Here is a 20,735-nt window from a genome sequence, read left to right as displayed (position 1 = left end):
AGACTTGTGTGAGGAAGTACCAGGAGAGACTGAGTACAGAATGGGAAAAGGTGAGAACAAAGGATGTATGAGGAGTGGGGGAGGAATGGGATGTATTTAGTGAAGCAGTGATGGCTTGTGCAAAAGATGCTTGTGGCATGAGAAGCGTGGGAGGTGGGCAGATTAGAAAGGTTTGTGAGTGGTGGGATGAAGAAGTAAGATTATTAGTGAAAGAGAAGAGAGAGGCATTTGGACGATTTTTAAGGAAAATAATGCAAATGACTTGGAGATGTATAAAAGAAAGAGGCTGGAGGTCAAGAGAAAGGTGCAAGAGGTGAAAAAGAGGGCAAATAAGAGTTGAGGTGAGAGAGTATCATTAAATTTTAGGGAGAATAAAAAGATGTTTTGGAAGGAGGTAAATAAAGTGCATAAGACAAGTGAACAAATGGGAACTTCAGTGAAGGGGGCTAATGGGGAGGTGATAACAAGTAGTGGTGATGTGAGAAGGAGATGGAGTGAGTATTTTGAAGGTTTGTTGAACGTATTTGATGATAGAGTGGCAGATATAGGGTGTTTTGGTCGAGGTGGTGTGCAAAGTGAGAGGGTTAGGGAGAATGATTTGGTAAACAGAGAAGAGGTAGCAAAAGCTTTGCAGAAGATGAAAGGTGGCAAGACAGCAGGTTTGGATGGTATTGCTGTGGAATTTATTAAAAAGGGGGTGACTGTATAGTTGACTGGTTGCTGAGGTTATTAAATGTATGTATGACTCATGGTGAGGTGCCTGAGGATTGGCGGAATGCGTGCATAGTGCCATTGTACAAAGGCAAAGGGGATAAAAGTGAGTGCTCAAATTACAGAGGTATATGTTTGTTGAGTATTCCTGGGAAATTATATGTAAGGGTATTCATTGAGAGGGTGAAGGCATGTACAAAGCATGAGATTGGGGAAGAGCAGTGTGGTTTCAAAAGTGGAAGAGGATGTGTGGATCAGGTGTTTGCTTTGAAGAATGCTTGTGAGAAATACTTAGAAAAGCAAATGGATTTGTATGTAACATTTATGGATCTGGAGAAGGCATATGATAGAGTTGATAGAGATGCCCTGTGGAAGGTTTTAAGAATATATGGCGTGGGAGGCAAGTTGTTAGAAGCCGTGAAAACTTTTTATCGAGGATGTAAGGCATGTGTACGTGTAGGAAGAAAGGAAAGTGATTGGTTCTCAGTGAATGTTGGTTTGCAGCAGGGTGCATAATGTCTCCATTGTTGTTTAATTTGTTTATGGATTGGGTTGTTAGGGAGGTGAATGCAAGAGTTTTGGAAACAGGGGCAAGTATGCAATCTGTTGTAAGTGGGAGAGCTTGGGAAGTGAATTGGTTGTTGTTCGCTGATGATACAGCGCTGGTGGCTGATCATGTGAGAAACTGCAGAAGCTGGTGACTGAGTTTGGTGGAGTGTGTAAAAAAAGAAAGCTGAGAGTAAATGTGAATATGAGAAAGGTTATTAGGTACAGTAGGGTTGAGGGACAAGTCAACTGGGAGGTAAGTTTGAATGGAGAAAAACTGGAGGAAGTGAAGTGTTTCAGATATGTGGGAGTGGATTTGGCAGCAGATGGAACCATGGAAGCGGAAGTGAATCATATGGTGGGGGAGGAGGCAAAACTTCTGGGAGCATTGACAAATGTGTGGAAGTCGAGAATGTTATCTTGAAAAGCAAAAATGGGTATGTTTGAAGGAATAGTAGTTCCGACAATGATATATGGTTGTGATATGGTTGTGAGGCATGGGCTATAGATAGAGTTGTGCAGAGGAGGGTGGATGTGCTGGAAGTAAGATATTTGAGGACAATATGTGGTGTGAGGTGGTTTGATCGAGTAAGTAATGAAAGGGTAAGAGAGATGTGTGGTAATAAAAAGAGTTTGGTTGAGAGAGCAGAAGAGGGTGTTTTGAAATGGTTTGGTCACATGGAGAGAATGAGTGAGGAAAGATTGACAAAGAGGATGTATGTGTCAGAGGTGGAGGGAACAAGGAGAAGTGGGAGACCAAATTGAAGGTGGAAAGATGGAGTAAAAAAGATTGTGAGTGATCGGGGCCTGAATATGCAGGAGGGTGAAAAGGGTGTAAGGAATAGAGTGAATTGGAGCGATGTGATATACCGGGGTTGACGTGCTGTCAATGGATTGAACCAGGGCATATGAAGCATCTGGGGTAAACCATGGAAAGTTCTGTGGGGCCTGGATGTGGAAAGGGACCTGTGGTTTCAGTCCATTATACATGACAGCTAGAGACTGAGTGTGAATGAATGTGTCCCTTGTTGTCTTTTCCTAGCACTACCTTGGACACATGCGGGGGGAGGGGGTTGTTATTTCATGTGTAGAGGGGTGGCGACAGGAATGAATGAGGGCAGACAGTATGAATTATGTACATGTGTATATGTCTGTGTTTGTATGTATATGTATACATTGAGATGTATAGGTTTGTCTATGTGTGTGTGTGGATGTGTATGTATATACATGTGTATGTGGGTGGGTTGGGCCATTCTTTCATCTATTTCCTTGCGCTACCTCACTGACACAGGAGACAGCGACAAAATATTATGAAAAAAAATAATGAGTATGTGAATGGATGGGCCATTCTTCATCTGTTTCCTGGCTTTACCTTGCTGACACAGGAAACAGCAATTAAGTAGAATGAATATAAAAATGTATATACATTATTTTATGTATTTATTATACTTAATCGCAGTCTCCCGCGTTAGCAAGGTGAATCAAGGAAATCAAAAAAAGAATGGCCCAACCCACCCACATACACATGAATATACATAAACGCCCACACTCACACATATACATACCTATACATTTCACTGTATACATACATATACATACACAGCTGGGATTGTTAGGGAGGTGAATGGAAGAGTCTGGAGAGAGGGGCAAGTATGAAGTCTGTTGTGGATGAGAAGGCTTGAGTAGTGAGTCAGTTGTTGTTCGCTGATGATACAGGGCTGGTGGCTGATTTGGGTAAGAAACTGCAGAAGCTGGTGACTGAGTTTGGTAAAGTGTGTGAAAGGAGAAAGCTGAGAGTAAATGTGAATAAGAGCAAGGTTATTAGGTACAGTAGGGTTGAGGGACAAGTCAGTTGGGAGGTAAGTTTGAATGGAGAAAAACTGGAGGAAGTGAAGTGTTTTAGATATCTGGGAGTGGATTTGGCAGCGCATGGAACCATGGAAGCGGAAGTGCGTCACAGGGTGGGAGAGGGGGCAAAAGCTCTGGGAGCATTGAAAACTGTGAGGAAGGCGAGAACGTTATCTCGGAAAGCAAAAATGGATATGTTTGAAGGAATAGTGGTTCCAACAATGTTATATGGTTGCGAGGCATGGGTGTTTTGAAATGGTTTGGTCACATGGAGAGAATGAGTGAGGAAGATTGACACAGAGGATATATATGAGTCAGAGGTGGAGGGAACGAGGAGAAGTGGGATACCAAACTTGAGATAGAAGGATAGAGTGAAAAAGATTTTGAGCGATCGGGGCCTAAACATGCAAGAGGGTGAAAGGCGTTCAAGGAATAGAGTGAATTGGAACAATGCGGTATACCAGGGTCGACATGCTGTCAATGGATTGAACCAGGGCATGTGAAGCATCTGGGGTAAACCATGGAAAGTTTTGTGGGGCCTGGATGTGGAAAGGGAGCTGTGGTTTTGGTGCTTTATTCATGAGAGCTTGAGACTGAGTGTGAACGAATGTGGCCTTTGTTGTCTTTTCCTAGTGCTGCCTCGTGCACATGCAGAGGGAGGGGGTTGTCATTTCATGTGTGGCGGGGTGGAGACGGGAATGAATAAAGGCAGCAAGTATGAATTATGTACCTGTGTATATATGTATATGTCTGTGTGTGTATATATATATGTTATATTTTATTTTATTTTGCTTTGTCGCTGTCTCCTGCGTTAGCGAGGTAGCGCAAGGAAACAGACGAAAGAATGGCCCAACCCGTCCACACACGCACAATATACATACCTATACATCTCAATGTACACATATATATACACACACAGACATATACATATATACACATGTACATAATTCATACTGTCTGCCTTTATTTGTTCCCATCACCACCTCGCCACACATGGAATAACAACCCCTTCCCCCCTCATGTGTGCGAGGTAGCGCTAGGAAAAACACCAAAGGCCCCATTCGTTCACACTCAGTCTCTAGCTGTCATGTAATAATGCACCGAAACAACAGCTGCCTTTCCACATCCAGGCCCCAAACACTTTGCATGGTTTACCCCAGACGCTTCACATGCCCTGGTTCAATCCATTGACAGCACGTCGACCCCGGTATACCACATCATTCCAATTCACTCTATTCCTTGCACACCTTTCACCCTCCTGCATGTTCAGGCCCCGATCACTCAAAATCTTTTTCACTCCATCTTTCCACCTCCAATTTGGTCTCCCACTTCTCCTCGTTCCCTCCACCTCTGACACATATATCCTCTTGGTCAATCTTTCCCCACTCATTCTCTCCATGTGACCAAACCATTTCAAAACACCCTCTTCTGCTCTCTCAACCACACTCTTTTTATTTCCACACATCTCTCTCACTCTTACATTACTTACTCGATCAAACCACCTCACACCACATATTGTCCTCAAACATCTCATTTCCAGCACATCCACCCTCCTGCGCTCAACTCTATCCATAGCCCATGCCTCGCAACCATACAACATTGTTGGAACCACTATTCCTTCAAACATACCCATTTTTGCTTTTCGAGATAATGTTCTCGACTTCCACACATTCTTCAAGGCTCCCAGAATTTTCGCCCCCTCCCCCACCCTATGATTCTGATTCACTTCTGCTTCCATGGTTCCATCCGCTGCCAAATCCACTCCCAGATATCTAAAACACTTCACTTCCTCCAGCTTTTCTCCATTCAAACTTATTCAAACTTACCTCCCAATTGACTTGACCCTCAACCCTACTGTACCTAATAACCTTGCTCTTATTCACATTTACTCTTAACTTTCTTCTTTCACACACTTTACCAAACTCCGTCACCAGCTTCTGCAGTTTTTCACATGAATCAGCCACCAGCGCTGTATCATCAGCGAACAACAACTGACTCACTTCCCAAGCTCTCTCATCCACAACAGACTGCATACTTGCCCCTCTTTCCAAAACTCTTGCATTCACCTCCCTAACAACCCCATCCATAAACAAATTAAAGAACCATGGAGACATCACACACCCCTGCCGCAAACCTACATTCACTGAGAACCAATCACTTTCCTCTCTTCCTACACGTACAATGCCTTACATCCTCGATAACAACTTTTCACTGCTTCTAACAACTTGCCTCCCACACCATATATTCTTAATACCTTCCACAGAGCATCTCTATCAACTCTATCATATGCCTTCTCCAGATCCATAAATGCTACATACAAATCCATTTGTTTTTCTAAGTATTTCTCGCATACATTCTTCAAAGCAAACACCTGATCCACACATCCTCTACCACTTCTGAAACCACACTGCTCTTCCCCAATCTGATGCTCTGTACATGCCTTCACCCTCTCAATCAATACCCTCCCATATAATTTACCAGGAATACTCAACAAACTTATACCTCTGTAATTTGAGCACTCACTCTTATCCCCTTTGCCTTTGTACGATGGCACTATGCAAGCATTCCGCCAATTCTCAGGCACCTCACCATGAATCATACATACATTAAATAACCTTACCATCCAGTCAACAATACAGTCACCCCCTTTTTTAATAAATTCCACTGCAGTACCATCCAAACCTGCTGCTTTGCCAGCTTTCATCTTCCGTAAAGCTTTTACTACCTCTTCTCTATTTACCAAATCATTTTCCCTAACCCTCTCACTTTGCACACCACCTCGACCAAGACACCCCACATCTGCCACTCTATCATCAAACACATTCAACAAACCTTCAAAACACTCACTCCATCTCCTTCTCACATCACCACTACTTGTTATCACCTCCCCATTAGCGCCCTTCAATGAAGTTCCCATTTGCTCCCTTGTCTTACGCACTTTATTTACCTCCTTCCAAAACATCTTTTTATTCTCCCTGAAATTTAATGATACTCTCTCACCCCAACTCTCATTTGCCCTCTTTTTCACCTCTTGCACCTTTCTCTTGACCTCCTGCCTCTTTCTTTTATACCTCTCCCACTCATTTGCATTTTTTCCCTGCAAAAATCGTTCAAATGCCTCTCTCTTCTCTTTCACTAATAATCTTACTTCTTCATCCCACCACTCACTACCTTTTCTAATCAACCCACCTCCCACGCTTCTCATGCCACAAGCTTCTTTTGCGCAAGCCATCACTGCTTCCCTAAATACATCCTTTTCCTCCCCCACTCCCCTTACCTCCTTTGTTCTCACCTTTTTCCATTCTGTACTCAGTCTCTCCTGGTACTTCCTCACACAAGTCTCCTTCCCAAGCTCACTTACTCTCACCACTCTCTTCACCCCAACATTCTCTCTTCTTTTCTGAAAACCCCCACAAATCTTCACCTTCGCTTCCACAAGATAATGATCAGACATCCCTCCAGTTGCACCTGTCAGCACATTAACATCCAAAAGTCTCTCTTTCGTGCGTCTATCCATTAACACGTAATCCAATAGCGCTCTCTGGCCATCTCTCCTAATTACATACTTATACTTATGTGTATCTCTCTTTTTAAACCAGGTATTCCCAATCACCAGTCCTTTTTCAGCACATAAATCTACAAGCTCTTCACCATTTCCATTTACAACACTGAACACTCCATGTATACCAATTATTCCCTCAACTGCCACATTACTCACCTTTGCATTCAAATCACCCATCACTATAACCCAGTCTTGTGCATCAAAACCACTAACACACTCATTCAGCTGCTCCCAAAACACTTGCCTCATGATCTTTCTTCTCATGCCCAGGTGCATATGCACCAATAATCACCCATCTCTCTCCATCAACTTTCAGTTTTACCCATATCAATCTAGAATTTACTTTCTTACACTCTATCACATTCTCCCACAGCTCCTGATTCAGGAGTAGTGCTACTCCTTCCCTTGCTCTTGTCCTCTCACTAACCCCTGACTTTACTCCCAAGACATTCCCAAACCACTCTTCCCCTTTACCCTTTAACTTCGTTTCACTCAGAGCCAAAACATCCAGGTTCCTTTCCTCAAACACACTACCTATCTCTCCTTTTTTCTCATCTTGGTTGCATCCACACACATTTAGACACCCCAATCTGAGCCTTCGAGGAGGATGAGCACTCCTCACGTGACTCCTCCTTCTGTTTCCCCTTTTAGAAAGTTAAAATACAAGGAGGAAAGGGTTTCTGGCCCCCCGCTCCCGTCCCCTCTAGTCGCCTTCTACGACACGTAAGGAATGCGTGGGAAGTATTCTTAATCCCCTATCCCCAGGGATATATGTATATGTTGAAATTTATAGGTATGTATGTGTGCTTGTGTGGACATGTATGTATATACATGTGTATGTAGGTGGGTTGGGCCATTCTTTTGTCTGTTTCCTTGCGCTGCCTCGCTAACGCAGGAGACAGCGACAAAGTATAATAGAAATAAATTAAAAACATACACATACATATACATTTATACACATGTACATATTCGTACTTGCTGCCTTTATCCATTCCCATCACCACCCTTCCACACATGAAAAGGCACCCCCCCCCAACCCACAAGGTAGTGCTAGGAGAAGATAAAAAAAAAGGCCACATTCATTCACACTGTCTCTAGCTGCCACGTGTAATGCACCAAAACCACAGCACCCTTTCTACATCCAGGCCTCACAGATCTTTCCATGGTTTATCCCAGATGCTTCACATGCCCTGCTTCAATCCGTTGACAGCACATCGACCCCGGTATACCACATCATTCCAATTCACTCTATACCTTGCATGCCTTTCACCCCCCTGTATGTCCAGGCCCCGAACACTCAAAATCTTTTTCACTCATCCTTCCACCTCCAATTTGATTTTCCACTTCTCCTTCCCTCTATCTCTGACTTATATATTCTCTTTGTCAATCTTTCCTCACTCATTCTTTCCATGTGACCAAACCGTTTCAACACACCCTCTTCTGCTCTCTCAACCTCTCTTTGTATTACCTCACATCTCTCTAACCCTTTCATTACTTACTCAGTCAAACCACCCCACACCACATATTGTCTTCAAACATTTTATTTCCAACACATCCACCTTCCTCCACACAACCCTTTCTATAGCCCATGCCTTGCAACCATATAACATTGTTGGAACTACTGTTCCTTCAAACCTACCCATTTTTGCTCTTTTAGATAATGTTCTTGCCTTCCACATATTCTTTAGTGCTCCCAGAACCTTCGCCCCTTCCCCCACCCCATGACTCACTTCCACTTCCATGGTTCCATCTGCAGCAAAGTCCACTCCCAGGTATCTAAAACACTTCACTTCCTCCATTTTTTCTCCATTCAAACTTTATTTATATTTATTTTATTTTGCTTTGTCGCTGTCTCCCGCATTAGCGAGGTAGCGCAAGGAAGCAGACGAAAGAATGGCCCAACCCACCCACATACACATGTATATGCATACATGCCCACACGCAAAAATACTTACTTATACATCTTAACGTATACATACATATACACACACAGACATATACATATACACATGTACATAATTCATACTGTCTGCCTTTATTCATTCCCATCACCACCCTTGCTACACATGAAATAATAACCCCCTCCCCCCTCATGTGTGCAAGGTAGTGCAAGGAAGACAACAAAGGCCCCATTTGTTCACACTCAGTCTCTAGCTGTCATGTAATAATGCACCGAAACCACAGCTCCCTTTCCACATCCAGGCTCCACAGAACTTTCCATGGTTTACCCCAGGCGCTTCACATGCCCTGGTTCAATCCATTGACAGCATGTCGACTCCAGTCCATTCAAACTTACCTTGCAATTAACTTGTCCCTCAACCCTGCTGAACCTAATAACCTTGCTCTTATTCACCTTTACTCTCAACTTTCTTCTTTCACACTTTACCAAACTCATCCACCCACTTCTGCAGTTTCTCACCGAATCAGACACCAGCAAACTAAAACTGACTTACTTCCCAAGCCCTCTCATCCACAACAGACTGCATACTTGCCCCTCTCTCAAAAAACTCTTGCATTCACCTCCCTAACCACCTCATCCATAAACAAATTTAACAACCAGAGACATTACACACCCCTACTGCAAACTGACATTCACCAGGAATCAGTCACTTTCCTCCCTTCCTACTCGTATACATTCCTTACATCCTTGGTCAAAAGTTTTCACTGCTTCTAGCGACTTACCTCCCACACCATATATTCTTAATATCTACCACAATGCATCTCTATCAACCCTGTCATATGCCTTTTCCAGATCCATAAATGGTACATACACATCCATCTGTTTTTCTTAGTATTTTTGACATACATTCTTCAAAGCAAAAACCTGATCCACACATCCTCTACCACTTCTGAAACCACACTGCTCTTCCCCAATCTGATGCTCTGTACATGCCTTTACCCTCTCAATCAATACCCTCCCCTATAATTTCCCAGGAATACTCAACAAACTTATGCCTCTGCAATTTGAACACTCTCTTTTATCTTCTTTGTCTTTGCACAATGGCACTATGCATGCATTCTGCCAATCCTCAGGCTTTTCACCATGATCCATACATACATTGAATATCCTTATTAACCAATCAACAAAACAATCATCCCCCTTTCTTAATAAACTCCACTGCAGTACCATCCAAAGCCACCGCCTTCCTGGCCTTCATCTTCCACAAAGCTTTCACTACCTCTTCTCTGTTTAACAAACCATTCTCCCTGACCCTGTCACTTCGCACACCACCCTGACCAAAGCAACCTATGTCTGCCACTCTATTATCAAACACGTTCAACAAACCTTCAAAATACTCACTCCATCTCCTTCTCACTTCATCATTGCTTGTTATTACCTCCTCATTTGCCCTCTTCGCCGATGTTCCCATTTGTCCTCTTGTCTTACACAATTTATTTACCTCCCAAAATGTCTTATTCTCCCTAAAATTTAATGATAGTCTTTCGCCCAACTCTCATTTGCCCTCTTTTTCACCTTTTGCACCTTTCTCTTGACCTCCTGCCTCTTTCTTTTATACGTCTGCGACCTCCTGCCTCTTTCTTTTGTACATCTGCCAGTCATTTACACTACTTCCGTGCAAAAATTGTGCAAATGCCCCTCTCTTCTCTTTCACTAACAATCTTACCTGATTATCCCACCACTCACTACCCTTTCTAATCTACCCACCTCCCACCTTTCTCATGCCACATGCATTTTTTGCACAAGCCATCACTGCTTCCCTAAATACATTCCTCCCCCACTCCCCTTACGTCATTTGCTTTCACCTCTTGCCATTCAGCACTCTATCTCACCTGGTACTTCCTCACACAAGTCTCTTTTCCAAGCTCACTTACTCTCACCACTCTCTTTACCCCAACATTCTCTCTACTTTTCTGAGAATATCTACAAATCTTCACCTTCGCTGCCACAAGATAGTGATCAGACATCCCCCCAGCTGCCCCTCTCAGAACATTAACATCCAAAAGTCTCTCTTTTACACACCTATCAATTAACACGTAATCAAATAAAGCTCTTTGACCATCTCTCTTACTTACATACTTGTACTTATGTATATCTCTCTTAAACCAGGTGTTCCCAGTCACCAGTCCTTTTTTAGCATACAGATCCACAAGCTCTTCACCATTCCATTTACAACACTGAACACCCCATGTACACCAATTATACCCTCAACTGTCACATTACTCACCTTTGCATTCAAATCACACATCACTATAACCCAGTCTCGTGCATCAAAGCTGGTAACACACTCAGCTGCTCTCGTAACACTTGCCTCTCATGATCTTTCTTCTCATGACCAGGTGCATATGCACCAATAATCACCCATTTCTCTCCATCCACTTTCAGTTTAACCATATCAGTCTAGAGCTTACTTCCTTACACTCTATCACGTATTCCCACAACTCCTGCTTTTTCTGGTCCTCTCATGAACAACTGACTTTACTCCCAAGACATTCCCAAATGAGTCACAGGGTAGGGAGGGGGCAAAGGTTCTGGGAGAATGTTATCTCAGAGAGCAAAAATGGGTATGTTTGAAGGAATAGTGTTTCCAGCAATGTCATATGGTTACGAGGCATGGGCTGCAAATAGGGTTGTGTGTAGAAGGGTGCATGTGTTGGAAATGAAATGTTTGAGGAAAATATGTGGTGAGAGATGATTTGATTGAGTAAGTAATGAAAGGGTAGGAGAGATGTGAGATAATAAGAAGAGTGTGTTTGAGAGAGCAGAAGAGGGTGTGTTGAAATGGTTTGGTCACATACAATAAAAAGTTTTTATCAAAGATGTAAGGCATGTGTACGAGTAGGAAGATAGGAAAGTGATTGGATTCCAGTGAATGTCAGTTTGTGGCAGGGGTTTGAGATGTCTCCATGGTTGTTTAATTTGTTTATGGATGGGGTTGTTAGGGAGGGAGAGAGGGGCAAGTATGCAGTCTGTTGTGAATGAGAGGGCTTGGGAAGTGAGTCAGTTGTTGTTCGCTGATGAAACAGCACTGTTGGCTGATTCGGGTGAGAGACTGTAGAAGTTGGTGACTGAGTTTGGTAAAGTGTGTGAAAGAAGAAAGCTGAGAGTAATTGTGAATTAGAGCAAGGTTATTAGGTTCAGTAGGGTTGAGGGACAAGTCATTTGAGAGGTAAGTTTAAATGGAGAAAAACTGGAGGAAGTGAAGTGTTTTAGATATCTGGGAGTGGAATTAGCAGCGGATGGAGCCATGGAAGCAGATGTGAGTCACAGGGTTGGGGAGGGGGCGAAGATTCTGGGAACGTTGAAGAATGTGTGGAAGGTGAGAACGCTACCTCTGAGCACAGAAATGGGTATGTTTGAAGGAATAGTGGTTCCATCAATGTTATATGGTTGCGAGTCATGGGCTATAGACAGGGTTGTGCAGATTGGGGTGGATGTGTTGGAAATGAAATGTTGGAGGACAGTATTTGGTGTGAGGTGGTTTGATCCAGTGAGTAATGAAAGGGTAAGAGAAATTTGTGGTAATAAAAAGAGTGTAGTTGAGAGAACAGAAGAGGGTGTGTTGAAATGGTTTGGTCACATAGAAAGAATGAGTGAGGAAAGATTGACAAAGAGGATATGTGTCAGAGGTGGAGGGAACAAGGAGAAGTGGGATTCCAAATTGGAGGTGGAAGGATGGATGTGGTATACTGGGGTTGACGTGCTGTCAATGGATTGAACCAGGGCATGTGAAGCATCTGGGGTAAACCCTGTAAAGGTCTTTGGGGCCTGGATGTGGAAAGGGAGTTGTGGTTTCAGTGCATTACACATGACTGCTAGAGATTGAGTGTGTCTTTCCCTGGTGCTACCCCTCTGGAGAGGGGGATGCTATTTCCTATGTGCTGGGGTGGCGATGGGAATTGATGAAAGCAGCAGGTATGAATAAGTACATGTGTATATGTGTATCAGGTGTTTGCTAAGAAGAATGTATGTGAGAAATACTTAGAAAAGCAAATGGATTTGTATGTAACAATTATGGATCTGGAGAAGGCATATGATAGAGTTGATAGAGATGCTCTGTGGAAGGTATTAAGAATATATGGGGTGGGGGGCAAGTTGTTAGAAGCAGTGAAAAGTTTTTATCGAGGATGTAAGGCATGTGTACGTGTAGGAAGAGAGGAAAGTGATTGGTTCTCAGTGAATATTGTTTTGCGGCAGGGGTGTGTGATGTCTCCATGGTTGTTTAATTTGTTTATGGATGGGGTTGTTAGGGAGGTGAATGCAAGAGTTTTGGAAAGAGGGGCAAGTATGCAGTCTGTTGTGAATGAGAGAGCTTGGGAAGTGAGTCAGTTGTTGTTTGCTGATGATACAGAGCTGGTGGCTGATTCGTGTGACAAACTGCAGAAGCTGGTGACTGAGTTTGGTTAATTGTGTGAAAGAAGAAAGCTGAGAGTAAATGTGATTAAGAGCAAGGTTATTAGGTACAGTAGGGTTGAGGGACAAATCAGTTGGGAGGTAAGTTTGAATGGAGAAAAACTGGAGGAAGTAAAGTGTTTTAGATATCTGGGAGTGGATTTGGCAGCGGATGGAACCATGGAAGCAGAAGTGAATCATAGGGTGGGGGAGGGGGCGAAAGTTCTGGGATCATTGAAGAATGTGTGGAAGTCAAGAACATTATCTCGGAAAGCAAAAATGGCTATGTTTGAAGGAATAGTGGTTCCAACAATGTTATATGGTTGCAAGGCATGGGCTATAGATAGAGTTGTGCGCAGGAGGGTGGATGTGCTGGAAATGAGATGTTTGAGGACAGTATGTGGTGTGAGTTGGTTTTATCAAGTAAGTAATAATAGGGTAAGAGAGATGTGTGGTAATAAAAAGAGTGTGGTTGAGAGAGCTGAAGAGGGTGTTTTGAAATGGTTTGGTCACATGGAGAGAATGAGTGAAGAAAGATTGACCAAGAGGATATATGTATCAGAGGTGGAGGGAATGAGGAGAAGTGGGAGACCAAATTGGAGGTGGAAAGATGGAGTGAAAAAGATTTTGAGTGATCGGGGCCTGAACATGCAGGAGGGTGAAAGGCGTGCAAGGTATAGAGTGCATTGGAACGATGTGGTATACCAGGGTCGATATGCTGTCAGTGGATTGAATCAGGGCATGTGAAGCGTCTGGGGTAAACCATGGAAAGTTCTGTAGGGCCTGGATGTGGAAAGGGAGCTGTGGTTTCGGTGCATTATTACATGACAGTTATATGTCTGTGTGTGTATATATATATATATATATATATATGTATACGTTGAGATGTATAGGTATGTATATTTGCGTGTGTGGACAGGTATGTATATACATGTGTATGTGGGTGGGTTGGACCATTCTTTTGTCTGTTTCCTTGCTCTACCTCGCTAACGTGGGAGACAGCGACAAAGCAAAATAAATGGATAAATGAATGGTATATATGTATGTCTGTGTATGTATATCTATGTATACATTGAAATGTATAAGTATGTAAATGTGCGTGTGTTGGCATTTATGTATATACGTGTGTATGTGGGTGGGTTGAGCCATTCTTTCATTTATTTCTTTGTGCTACCTCGCTAACACAGGAGACAGCGACAAAGTATAATGAATATGAAAAAAAACATTCTTCAAAGCAAACACCTGATCCACACATCCTCTACCACTTCTGAAACCACACTGCTCTTCCCCAATCTGATGCTTTGCACATGCCTTTACCCTCAATCAATACCTTCCCATGTAATTTCTCAGGAATGCTTATACCCCTGTAATTTGAACATTCACCTTTATCCCCTTTGCCTTTGTACAATGGCACTCTGGGTGCATTTTGCCAATCCTCAGGCACTTCATCATGAACCATACATACATTGAATATCCTTACCAAACTAATCATCAACATAGTCACCCCCTTTTTTATAAATTTCACTGCAGTACCATCCAAACCCACCACCTCGCCAGCTTTCATCTTCTGCAAAGCTTTCACTACCTCCTCTCTCTTAACCAAACCATTCTCTCCAGCTTCGCACACCATCCAGACCAAAACCCCCTATATTTGCCACTCTATCATCAAACACATTCAACAAACTTTCAAAATACTCACTCCATCTCCTTCTCACTTCACCACTACTTGTATTACCTTCCTGTTTGCCCCCTTCACCAATGTTCCCATTTGTCCTCTTGTCTTACGCATTCTATTTACCTCCTTGCAAAACATCTTTTTATTCTCCCTAAAATTTAATGATACTCTCTCACCCCAACTCTCATTCACCCCTCTTTTTCACCTCATGCACCTTTCTCTTGACCTCCTGCTGCATTCTTTTATACATCCCCAGTCATTGGCACTACTTCCCTGCAAAACTCATCCAAACACCTCTCTCTTCTCTTTCACTAACAATCTTACTTCTTTATCCCACCACTCACTACCTTTTCTAATCTGCCCACCTTCCCACCTTTCTCATGCCACAAGCATCTTTTGTGCAAGCCATCACTGCTTCCCTAAATACATTCCATTCCTCCCCCACTCCCCTCACGTCATTTGCTCTCCCCTTTTGCCATCCTGCACTCAATCACACTCAATCTCTCGTGGTACTTCCTCACACAAGTCTCCTTTCCAACCTCACTTACTCTCACCGTTCTCTTCACCCCAACCTTCTCTTTTCTTTCCTGAAAATCTCTACAAATCTTCACCTTCATCTCCACAAGATAGTGATCAGACATCCCTCCAGCTGCCCCTCTCAGCACATTAACATCCAAAAGTGTCTCTTTTACATGCCTATCATTTAGCACATAATCCAGTAACGCCCTCTGACCATCTCTCCCACTCACAGGAGTTGAGGGTATAATTGGTGTACATAAAGTGTTCATTGTTACAAATGGAAATGATGAAGAGCTTGTTGATTTGTGTGCTGAAAAAGGATTGGGAATACCTGGTTTAAAAAGAGAGATTATTAGTATTATTATTATTTTGCTTTATCGCTGTCTCCCGCGTTAGCGAGGTAGCGCAAGGAAACAGATGAAAGAATGGCCCAACCTGCCCACATACAAATGTATATACATACATGTCCACACACGCACAATATACATACCTATACATCTCAATGTACACATATATATACACACACAGACATATACATATATACACATGTACATAATTCATACTGTCTGCCTTTATTTGTTCCCATCGCCACCTCACCACACATGGAATAACAACCCCCTCCCCCCTCATGTGTGCGAGGTAGCGCTAGGAAAGGACAGAAACTCACAGATTAGTGTTGGCATTCTTTCCGCCAATCCTCAGGCAAAACACCAAAGGCCCCATTCGTTCACACTCAGTCTCTAGCTGTCATGTAATAATGCACCGAAACCACAGCTCCCTTTCTACATCCAGGCCCCACACACTTTGCATGGTTTACCCCAGACGCTTCACATGCCCTGGTTCAATCCATTGACAGCACATCGACCCCGGTATACCACATCGTTCCAATTCACTCTATTCCTTGCACGCCTTTCACCCTCCTGCATGTTCAGGCCCCGATCACTCAAAATCTTTTTCACTCCATCTTTCCACCTCCAATTTGGTCTCCCACTCTCCTCGTTCCCTCCACCTCTGACACATATATCCTCTTGGTCAATCTTTCCCCACCCATTCTCTCCATGTGACCAAACCATTTCAAAACACCCTCTTCTGCTCTCTCAACCACACATACATACATATACATATGCGAATAGGAGAGATGGTCAAAGGGCATTATTGGATTAAGCAATAATTGATAGGTGTGTAAGAAAGAGACTTTTGGATGTTAATTTGCTCGAGAGGGGCAGCTGAGGAATGTTTGATCACTATTTTGTGGAGGTTTTCAAAAAAGAAGAGAGAATGTTAGGTAGAAGAAAGTGGTAAAGTAAGTGAGCTTGGAAAGGAGACTTGTGTGAGGAAGTACCAGGAGGGATTGAGTGTAGATTGGCAAAAGGTGAGAGCAAATGACATGAGGGGTGTAGGTTGGGAATAGGATGTATTTAGGGAAGTAGTGATGACGTGCAAAAGATGCACGTGGCATGAGAAAGGTGGGAGGTGGGCAGACTAGAAAGCATAGAGAGTGGTGGGATAAAGAAATAAAGTTGTTAGTGAAAAAGAAAAGTTATGGAGAATGCTTACAAGGAAGGAGTGCAAATGAGTGGGAGATGTATGAATGATAGCAACAGGAGATCAAGAGGAAGGTGCAAGGGTTGAATAAGAGGGTAAATTAAAGCTGGGGTGAGAGAGTACCATTAATCTTTAAGGAGAATAAAAAGATGTTTTGGAAGGAAGTAGATAACATGTGTAAGATATGGGAACATATAGGAACATCAGTGAAGAAGACAAGGGGGGAAGTAATAACAGTTAGTGATGAAGTAAGGAGATGGAATGAGTATTTTGAAGGTTTGTTGAATGTGTTTGATGATAGAGTGACAGATGTAGGGTGTTTTGGTCGGAGTGGTGTACAAAGTGAGAGGGTCAGGGGGAATGCTTTGGTTAAGAGAGAAGAGGTTGTGAAGGCTTTGCAAATGATGAAATCCAGGAAGGCAGCAGGTTTGGATGATATTGCAGTGGAATTTATTAGAAAAGGAGTGACTGTGTTGTTGATTGGTTGGTAAGGATATTTAGTGTATGTAGGATTAGGATTATGGTGAATTGCCTGATGATTGATGGAATGCATGCACAGTGCCACTGTACAAAGGCAAAGGGGATAAAGGTGTGTGTTCAAACTACAGAATAAGTTTGTTGAGTATTCCTGGGAAATTATATGGGAGGGTATTGATCAGGTATGGATCAGGTGTTTGATTTGAAGACTGTGTGTGAGAAATACTTAGAAATACTTGGGTTTATAGAAATGCTTTGTGGAAGGTGTTAAGAGTGTATGGTGTGGGAGGTAAGCTGCTAGAAGCAATGAAAAGTTTTTACCATGGATGTAAGACTTGTGTACGAGTAGGAAGAGAGGAGAGTGATTGGTTCTCTATGAAGGTCGGTCTGTGGCAGGGGTATGTGACATCCCCTTGGTTGTTTAATTTGTTAATGAAAGGAATGGTTAGGGAGGTGATTGCAAGAGTTTTGAAGAGGGGTGAGTGCAGTCTGTTGGGGTTGAGAGGGCCTGGGAAGTGAGTATTTGTTGTTTGCCAATGATACAGCTCTGGTGGCTGATTCAGGTGAGAAACTGCAGAAGTTGCTGACTGAGTTTGGAAAAGTGTGTGAAAGGAGAAAGTTGAGAGCAAATGTGAATAAGAGCAAGGTTATTTGGCTCAGTAGGGTTGAGAGACAAGTAAATTAGGATGTAAGTTTGAATGCAAAAAAATTGGAGGTGAAGTGATTCAGATATCTGGGACTTAGCAGCAGATGGAACCATCGAAGTGGAAGTGAGTCACAGGGTGGGGGAGGGATCGAAGTTTCTGGGAGCAATGAAGAATGTGTGGAAGGAGAGAACATTATCTTAGAGAGCAAAAATGGGTATGTTGGAAGGAATAGTGGTTCCAACAATGTTATATGGTTGCGAGGCATGGGCTATACATAGGGTTGTATGGAGGAAGATGAATATGTTGGAAATGAAATGTCTGAAGACAGTTTGTGGTGTGAGGTGGTTTGATCAAATAAGTAATGAATGGGTAAGAGAGATGTGTGGAAATAAAAAGAGTGTGGTGATGGAGCAGAAGAGGGTGTGTTGAAATGGTTTCGACATATGAAGAGAAAGAGTGAGGAAAAATTGACAAAGAGGGTATATGTGTCCGAGGTGGAAGGAAAAAGGAGAAACGGGAGACCATATTGGAGTTAGAAGGATGGAGTAAAAAAGATTTTGAGCAATTGGGGCCTGAACATACATCAGGGTGAGAGGCATGCAAGGAATAGAGTGAGTTGGAATATTGTCAGTCATTCCTCACTCTTTCTCTCCAAATGCCCAAACCATTTCAACACCCTCTTCTGCTGTCTCAACCACACTCTTTTTATTTCCACTCATCTCTCTTACCATTTCATTACTTACTTTATCAAACCACCTCATATCACATATTTTTTTTCTTGCTTCTTTTTTTCTTACATATTTGACATTTCCCACATTGGTAAGGTTGTGTAAGGACCAAATGACTATTAGCTCTTAAAACAAGTTTTGTCTCAACAACTCCCTAGTGTCTGCTAACTCTTATATGTGGAAAATATAAGTAATACAGTATTCAGATTAACTTGCACAATATTTCAAGAAACATTTAGAGTATGGTAAAAGGTAGTTAGCAACATGATTTTTTTTTATGGTCATTTTTTGTATTTTTTAGAGAATTGTTTTTAAAAGGTTGGTACATTGCTCTTACCTTTACCCTCCAGCCTCTGAATTTTTCATTTACTTGATACAGGTTGTACCTCTCTAATCCAGCACTGTGGTTTGGCACATTTTGAATCTGCCACCATTAGTTATTAGTTTGTGGATCTACCATCAGGGCAGCACTGTTAATAGTGCTTAGGTGCCAAAATCTATTTACTCTGCAGCCAAGCTAATTAACAGTCCTGTTAATTTCTTATATTCAGCTGTATTTTAGCTCTTCAGGATGTCATCCAAGAAACCAAGAGGTACAGAAGATGGTGCTATTGCTAATAAGCATAAGCATAAATCATTGCCTATGCTTAAAAAGGTGGGGTTACTGAAAAGATTAGATAAAGGAACTTCTGTAAAGACTTTGTGTGAGCACTGTTAGATTAGATTATCAACTGTGTATGACTTAGGGGTCAATTTCTGTTTTCCGATATTTTCCGTGGTCCGATAATGGCCAGGTCCCAAGGTTGCCGGATTAAAGAGGTATGACCTGTATACATTTGAACTATTTGATATTCATTGCTTGATTTAATAGTTTTGGTTCTAAAATTTTGCTGGTTTGATAAACTTATGCTTTGTCCCTCAGAACGCTTTTGGATACTGCTTCCGGACTGCCTCTTGGTGTGTGGAACAGAGGTTCTTGTGGATTGGCTCAAGCATGCTTTCATCACCAGGTTCAATGACATTCCTGCTGATGCCTATAAAGACTACACTGTTCTTCTTGCTTCTGATCTGATTATGTGTAAACAAAAATATGTGAGTTGTATGGAATTTTTTTATTTTAATGCCAAGTATGACAAGGTTTTGTGAATGACACCATGAAAAGGAAAATTGATAAACATATACACATCAGTAACTGTGAATGTTATGAAATTCACTAACAGCACTACAAACATCAACTCAGAGATCACAAACATAAACAAACTAAGTACCCTCAGAACACTTAATAATACCAGATTTGGACAAGGAAAAAGAATGCTTCGTGTGGTTTTGGTTATGCCATTTCCAAAAGAGGGCAAGCCAGATCAAAGACAAACATTTTTCTTTTTTTTTAAGGCCCACATCCTTCATATGAATATTGGGTTCACCTTCTTGAGGCATCCTATCTCCACAAAAATCAGTTTGCATTTTTTCATACATCATCACTTAATGTGATGTATGAAAACAAGACAGGAACTGGAAAAACTTAACACATGAAAACAAATCCCTATATGTCTAGTATGGTGTGGTTTAGGAGTTTTGTATCTTCAAGCCACATTTTCTCAAAAAAATTTTTCTGGTAATTAGATGACGCATTCACAGGCTCGAATCCTTGTTGTGGCAAGCAGTCCACAGTCAGCCCAGCTGTTCATCCACCCAAGTTGAAATGGATAACTGGCTGAGGCCAAGGTATATGTATATGTAGTGATAATGGGAAGTAAGTCAGTTGTTTTTCACTGATGGTACAGCGCTGGTGGCTGATTCGGGTGGGAAACTGCAGGAGCTGGTGACTAAGTCTGGTAAAGTGTGTGAAAGAAGAAAGCTGAGAGTAAATGTGAATAAGAACAAGGTTATTAGGTACAGTAGGGTTGTGACAAGTCAATTGGGAGGTAAGTTTGAATGGAGGAAAACTGGAGGAAGTGAAGTGTTTTAGATATCTGGGAGTGGATTAGCAGCAGATGGAACCATCGAAGTGGAAGTGAGTCACAGGGTGGGGGAGGGATCGAAGTTTCTGGGAGCAATGAAGAATGTGTGGAAGGAGAGAACATTATCTTAGGAGAGCAAAAAATGGGTATGTTGGAAGGAATAG

The 20,735-nt window shown here is 42.3% G+C and overlaps 1 protein-coding gene across 1 annotated transcript in view; it reads left to right on the top strand.

The window, feature by feature from the left end:
• Nucleotides 1-20,735, top strand: part of LOC139759971 (transmembrane anterior posterior transformation protein 1) — a 170,593-nt gene that overhangs the window by 91,221 nt on the left and 58,637 nt on the right. Inside the window, exon 7 of the mRNA XM_071682695.1 lies at nucleotides 19,533-19,702. Coding sequence (XP_071538796.1) covers nucleotides 19,533-19,702 — 170 coding nt within the window. The remainder of the gene's footprint in view (nucleotides 1-19,532; nucleotides 19,703-20,735) is intronic.

Source organism: Panulirus ornatus, chromosome 3 (genome assembly GCF_036320965.1).
Source record: "Panulirus ornatus isolate Po-2019 chromosome 3, ASM3632096v1, whole genome shotgun sequence".
Taxonomy (NCBI): Eukaryota; Metazoa; Arthropoda; class Malacostraca; order Decapoda; family Palinuridae; genus Panulirus; species Panulirus ornatus.
Note: the sequence above shows the minus strand (reverse complement) of the source record. Positions and strands in the feature narration are given on the sequence as shown.